At 37.4% G+C, this 7,144-nt stretch overlaps 1 protein-coding gene across 3 annotated transcripts; it reads left to right on the plus strand.

Moving 5' to 3' along the window:
* Positions 1 to 1,564: 1,564 nt before the first annotated feature.
* LOC113736546 (putative late blight resistance protein homolog R1A-3) lies at positions 1,565 to 6,383 on the plus strand. Of its 3 annotated transcripts, none has more exons than XR_003459749.2 (3): positions 1,565 to 5,460; positions 5,706 to 5,815; positions 5,963 to 6,383. XR_003459749.2 is itself a non-coding variant. In XM_027263573.2 (3 exons), exon 2 carries the CDS (start codon positions 2,569 to 2,571, stop codon positions 5,431 to 5,433), a length of 2,865 nt encoding a protein of 954 aa, XP_027119374.1. In that variant the 5' UTR covers positions 2,038 to 2,166; positions 2,396 to 2,568; the 3' UTR covers positions 5,434 to 5,460; positions 5,706 to 6,383. The 3 variants fall into 3 exon arrangements, 2 of the variants coding, with proteins under 2 accessions (XP_027119373.1, XP_027119374.1); XM_027263573.2 differs by having other exon boundaries at positions 2,038 to 2,166; positions 2,396 to 5,460; positions 5,706 to 6,383; XM_027263572.2 differs by having other exon boundaries at positions 5,706 to 6,383.
* The last annotated feature ends 761 nt before the right edge of the window (positions 6,384 to 7,144 follow it).

The raw sequence follows: 7,144 nt of genomic DNA on the forward strand, positions 1-7,144 counted from the left end.
AAGATCAACAAAAAATTAGACCAGATTCAAAGTTGTCAAAAAAAGGTCACTAATTCAACATTTGGTAATGATAATGACTAGAAGCAATATTTATAGTTTATAGTTCTGTAGTTTTCCTTGTAAAATATGAAAAAAAGAGGAATAAGAAGAGAAAAGAAAAAGAAAAAATAATTATAAATATCATTCTTTCTATATGCATACCCAACAATGGAGTTTTATTAAAATGGTAAGACTAATATTGTCATTTTAAATGGGCAAGGAAGGTAAGTGTAATTTTTAAAATCTCAAGGAATCTCACTGAAATTGTTAGAAACCTCAGGGAAGGTTTTTGAAATTATTCCTTAAATTTAATCAAAAGAGAATATGAAAATATTCATGGGACATATCAATCGGCCAAGAAGAAATAGATGGATTGGGTGGTTTAGAGAAAAAGTATAAATAAGAAATTTTGAATTCGAATTCTCTCCCACTGTATCATTTGAGTCTGCAAAAACTTGAGTAGAGTTGCTCACATATAAAAAATGGAGCAAGTAAGAATCACAAGGCTAGAGATCGGTTACACATTGTGAATGATATCTTCACCCATCTAAAACATTGCTCCTTAATTGAAGGCCGAAACTTGAATTAAAGAACAAGAAAAGGGATCGTCCGCGAGCCATGCTTGACCAGAACACTATCCGGTCTTCACCAATCTATCGAATTCTCCACGTGGACTCCAAAACACTTTTTTGATGTGATATATATGAAATAAAAATATGATTGAAAAATGTATTTATGAAATAAGTAGATAATTTTGTACAAATAATTAGCGTGCATTTAAGTCCTGACTCTTGAAAAGAAGTACTACTACTAATTAGTAGCAATTTTCACTTCTTTAATCCAATCATTTTCTTTGACCATTGTATATTGGTAACATTAATTTTGCAAGTTATCGTTTTACTGTTTATATTTATTATCTTAGAGTTTACATTTATTATTGTAATTCCCTCAATTTAGGGTTGAAGAAGCCCTCAATTTTTTTCTCATACTTTTTACTTTGTTGGTCATGGTTATTAATCTCCAAAATCAATGGTCATGATTATTAATACAAGAGAATTAGAAGAGAAAGTGATCAAATTTAGTGGTTTGCTCAAGAAAGAAAACAATTGAAGAAAATTAGAGAGCTAGCTTGAAGGCTCATTATATTTTGATGTCTCTTGGATCATTTATATTTTGATGTTTCTTTATTTTCTCTTCTTCCTAATTATAAAGTTTAACATATTAAACAGTGGATGCTTGAAGCAAAAACAAAAATATTAAACTGATTGCCTCGTGACAAGATGGTGGAATTATTGCAAAAACAGGGACGCTCAATAAAAACCGAGACCCCATCTTGTGGGAATGGAACACAATAATTCCCAATAATTCTATGAAACCGGACCCGCTACTTGTGAAAGGTCCACAAGCACTTGAATGTGTCTGCAAGTGGTTTTTCCTTTTTTGCTTTATTGAGCCAATATAAAGCTGATCCGTCTGGACCACTCTTGCTTTGGACAATAAAATCATCAAAGTGCCTTAATTCCTAACCACTGCTGTTATTGTCTTAAAACATAGACTTTTATGTTACCCCTAATATCAAATTTCCCTAATAAAATGTTGATGACAGAGTCAACTAATCTTGTTTATCAATTTCCTCCATTTGTAATTAGTTCAAGATAAATTTGGATTTTGGGTGCCTAGCTCCAATCCCACCTAGTTGAATAATTGATTATCATTGCCTGGAGTCCACCTTCATGCCAATTCCACCTTGTTGAATAGTTGATTATCTCAATACTCTTCTTCACCTTCTCACCAGAAACAAATAAGAAAAGCAAAGAAGTAGTAATTTTCAGGAAAGAAATACTTTGCTAGCTCTGCAGTTAGTGAGCTTTGTTTCTCTCTTAGAATTTGAGAGTGAAACTGACGAAAATCCCTCCATAAGAGATGGAGATGGCCTCCACTTGCAGCATCGATCGTGTCTTGCTTGTTCTAGAGTTGCTTCTGAACAGCTTACGAGACCCGTACGTTCCTTTCGATGTTACTTTCGATGCAATCAAACACATGAAATTTCTCAAAACATTTGTTATGTGTGCAAGAAAGTGGAGCCTTGTTCATTTGTACTTGCAATCTGACAATGTTGTGAAGAAGGTGAGTCTTCCATCTTTCTTATCTTGTATCGAAGATACCTTTCACAAATATGAGGAGGATATTCACTCTCTTTCCCTTAGATCAGAAATTGAGAACTATACTATTGGTAGTTATAATAGCATGTTCAGGGAACTTGAGAAACAGATCAAATCACTGAAGCAAGAAATCATCCAAATTTACTTTGCTTTGGCAAGCAGCAGGTCATTTCAATCAAATTCTTGTATGACAGATGATGAACTGTTGGAATTCATAGACCTCATCCTACAAAATCTAGCAGATTTGAAGCCCTTGAAGTTGGATTGGGCACTTGGTGAATCGTCTATTTCTGCTACTTTGAGTGCTCAAGTCCAAGCCCTTGAAGCAAAGCTGACATTCTTGAAAAGCTTCATTCCCTTTGCCAAAATGCGAGGAACTGCAGATATTCCTGCTTTGCTATTGGCGCACTTTGAAGTGGTGGCTTTGAACGCAGCAGGCCTCTCTTGCATGTGTTCTTATTGCGATGATGCTGAGGAAATGCAGATATATGAACAACAACAGAAGATCAGAGCTGTTGATTTTCATGTCTACGAGACTTATATGGAAGTACTTAGAGCTTTATACTGCTCAGCATCGTTACATACACCAAGGATGCAGGATAAGCAGATACTGAGCAACTTCAATGATTCTCTTATAAGTTGTCTCTGGGAGCTGTTATGCTACAGTTCAAGTTTTATGGATTCTATGAATGATGAAATGCACATACTCTATGCACGACTGAGATTCTTGAGAAGGATTTTAAGGGAGCATCATGAGATGATGGATGAACAAAATGAAAAAATTGGAGCTCTCCTTAGTGAGGTAGGGATTATACTATTCTCGCCCACTCTGAGCAGAGTGATAGAAGGAGAAGTTAGCTTCTCAGAATCCACCCAGGTTCTTGATTTTTGTGATATGCTGGCCAATACCAACATCCATATCAAGCATTTTAAGGATCAGATCAGTGGCTCAAGTACTATAGAGAGTCTTCCTGATTCCTCTCATAGCTTAAGAGCACCAGAAGTTAGCCAGACTTCCAGCCGCATGCTATCAAAATGTAAAATGCCAATAGCCCATGAAGTCATGGTTGGTCTTGATGATGAGGCAGCAAAAGTAATTGAACGACTTATGTGGGGACCAGAACAGGTGGAAATTGTTCCCATTGTGGGAATGGCTGGGCTTGGTAAGACGACTTTAGCCAAAAAAGTTTACAATGATAGTTCAGTAATCTGTAACTTCCACATTCGTCTTTGGTGCACTGTTTCTCAAGAATTTAACATGAAAAGCTTGTTAATACAAATTTTGTGCCCTGATGCCAAACATTCCAGGGTGGATGATGAGTTTCAAAATCTGGATGAACATGCATTGCTTGAAATGCTCCGCAAAAAGCTAATGAAGAATCGTTATCTAGTTGTTTTTGATGATGTCTGGGACATTGGGGCATGGAATGAGCTGGGAATTGCATTCCCGAATGACAAGAATGGAAGTAGAATCATCTTCACGAGTCGATCTTCTAATGTAGCTTCACAGGTTCAATATGGTGGAGAACCTCACTATCTTCGCCCACTCAGTGAGAAAGAAAGTTTTGAATTACTTCAGAAGAAGGTATTTGGAAAAGAAGATTGTCCTCAAGCATTGCATGGATTGGGAATGGAGATTGCCAAAAAGTGCAGGGGATTGCCACTTGCACTTGTTGTTGTAGCTGGAGTCCTAGCAACTATAGAGCATGATATTTGTGTTTGGGAAGAATTTGCTGAAAGTTTAACTTCGACCATGGTGTCTGGTACAGACCAGTGCAAGAAGTCATTGGAGCTCAGTTATGAGCATTTACCATATCACTTGAAGGCATGCTTGCTGTATTTTGCTGCATTTCGAGAAGATGAAAAAATTGGTGCCAAGAATTTGATGCGTCTATGGATTGCAGAAGGCTTTGTGGAAAAAGTTGAAGGAAAGAGGTCAGAGGACACTGCAGAAGAATATCTGATGGACCTAATTGGTCGAAATTTAGTTATGGCAAGTGAAAGCAGGTCCATTGGTGGAGTCAAAACTTGTTACATTCACGATTTGATATTTGAGTTCTGTAAGACAGAGGCAAAGGCAAAGAATTTTCTTCAGGTCCTGCGAGGATATGATGAGCTTTCTACCTTTAATGTACCTCCCTACCTACATCGATTGTCCATTTGCTCCAGTGGAGAAGATTTTATAAAGTCAAAGCTATTTTGTCCACATTTAGGTACTCTGCTATTCTTTGATGCTACTCCAGGAGATGAGTTTGAGTTGCGAGACATCTCATTCCATTTTTGCATCTACAAACATCTTGAAGTTTTGAATTTAGAGGACATTAACCTGAGGCTGAAGGAGCTTCCAACTGAAGTCGAATCACTTCTTTGTTTGAGGTACTTAGCCCTTAAAGGTCGGACCATGGAATTCATTCCACCATCTATAGCCAAGCTCTCACATTTGGAAACCTTCATTCTAAATTCTTGCATGACGGTTTCATTGCCAGATAGCATCTGGAACATGAAGAATTTGAGGCATGTATATGTAAGGGGTGACGTTGCTATTGGTCTTTCTTCCAATGACAATAATGTTGTTGAAAACCTCTCCAATTTAGACACACTCTCTACTCTGTGTATTTATTTTGATCAAGGGGGAGAGAACATATTGAGAAGGATTCCCAACGTTCGCCGACTTAAAATTTTCTGTTTGGCACTAAATGCACTAAATAGAGCATGCCGCAACATGAGTCAGCTAGAATGCCTAGAATCACTCACCTTGGGGAGCTTCAACTTCTCAGGTTCACGAGAACATGTCGAGCTTTCTTTTCCCATGAATTTGAAAAAGTTGTGTCTTTCCTTCCTGGGCCTTCCCTGTAGGAAAATGTCATTGATTGAACAACTACCCAATCTTGAAGTCCTCAAATTAAGAGTCCAGTCAATGAAGGGCCAAAAATGGGAGCTGATGGAAGGAGGATTCCCTAAACTCAGGGTCTTGACTTTGTCTGAATTAGACTTTGTGGAGTGGACAGAGACAGACCCTCACAGTGATGATTACTTCCCGTGCCTTCAGCAATTAAAACTCCTCAAAAATTCTAATTTGGAAATGGTGCCTGCTTGTTTAGGGCGTATATCTACTCTTGAAACAATTAAGGTCAGATTTTGCAGAGATGGTGTCGACTCTTTAATACGGAAAATTGAAGAAGCACAGAAAAATTATGGAAATGAGAATCTGAAGGTCATCATCATAGGTTGAAGGGCATCAAGCTGGTTGCAATATCTGGTAATTTTTTTTTGTCGTTACCATTAATTGGCTTGTAGAAATAAACATGCTTTTTTCATTTAAGGAAGTTTAATTTATATGTACCTTTCGGTGGCTTTTTTGTACTTCAGTTGCCTATACTGCATGCATGAGCACATTGAAATTGATGAACAAACAAATAATTCTTGCTTTTTTTTTTCTCTTTTAATGATATTGATGAGCAAACAACTAATCATTGCTCTATTTTTTCTTAATGATATCATCAGGGAGTTTTTCCTTTTGAGATTGTAGTTGGTCATCTGTGCGGTCTGGCTTTCTTTGGTGCATTTGTGGAAGATGGAGGTAAAAGTTGGAAAGGATGGAAACAATGAATGAGGTTCGTACACTGTGCAGCATAAAGGTTATTCGGATATTTTGCTGTTGGTATATTTTGTGTAATTTCGTTTTGGTGAATTTAGTGATGGTTGTGTGGTATTTCTTTTCAAACATGTGTCTATTTGCTGAATTGGGACTTGGAAAATAGGGACAATGTACGAAGGTACTACCGCAAAATGATTGGTTTTTTGCCATCAAGAAACTCGGTTTGCCCTCAGGGCATATGACGCAGTGGTTGAGGGGTCGGCCTTGTGTTGCTGGCTTTCCCACTGACCAGGGTTCGATTCGTGCCCGTTGCATCGCATATCCTGACTCGCCCGGGTAACCTGTATGGGGCTGTCGGCTTCCCTCCGATTTGGTATGCCGGCTTGGATCCAAAGAGCTCGGGTCGGGGCATGTTTCGGGTTACAAAAAAAAAAAAAAAAAAAAGAAACTCGGTTATCTTTTTTCTTTTCCTTTTTTTTTTTCTATTTGAGGTTGAAAATCCATCATTTTGACAGAATTGATTAACAATTTATGTCTGAGCTCATGATTCTTGGGAGAATAACACAGCGCAATTTGGAAATTAACAGCAGACTTTTGATCTACAAATTCATGTCAAAAGGAAACCTCAATGATCTTCTCTTTTCTGCTCAATCCTAATTTTGAGGTTTGTGGTAAAAATTGCAATTGGATTGCAAAAGGCATTACGTGGCTTCATCAGGATAGAGTAGTACTTCATCGTAGAATTGGTTGACCAGAAATTGGCCTATTAGATCGCTTGAAGACTTTTAATGTTTCCAACAATCTTGTATCTGGCCCAGTCCCTAATTTTATTAGCGCAACTATACTTTCTGAAAGCTGTGCAAATAATTTGGGACTTTGTGATGATCCTTTAGAGCCTTGTAAGTCTAATTCAGAAACAAAGAAACATGACAAAATCCTCTTCACAAGTGGTTTTGTGGTTGGATGGGTGCTTTCTACCATCTTGGCTCTAGTTCTTAACTTGTTTATTGTGCCTATCCTGAGTGCAAGAAAACTAAAGAGCAAGAATGCGAAAAAAACAAGAGACTGCAGCTTCTCAAGGACCACGACTTTTAACTTCGAATTGGAGAATCCAAGACTCTAAGGTAACTTCATTCCCTATAACCAAATTGAGTACATAAGCTTGTGGAAAGATCCGTACTATTTCCAATTCTACCGCACTCCTTGTTCCAAGAAATAAAATATTCTTTGATCAAGAAAGAAGATTCCTTTTTTTGTTTTGTGGGTAAAACTTAAAAGGTTTGATCAATTAATTCATTCAAGTTTTAGTATAAACTTGCTAGCACACAGTTTTGTTTTACTATAG

The sequence above is a fragment of the Coffea arabica genome, chromosome 3e (genome assembly GCF_036785885.1).
Source record: "Coffea arabica cultivar ET-39 chromosome 3e, Coffea Arabica ET-39 HiFi, whole genome shotgun sequence".
In the NCBI taxonomy this organism is placed as follows: Eukaryota; Viridiplantae; Streptophyta; class Magnoliopsida; order Gentianales; family Rubiaceae; genus Coffea; species Coffea arabica.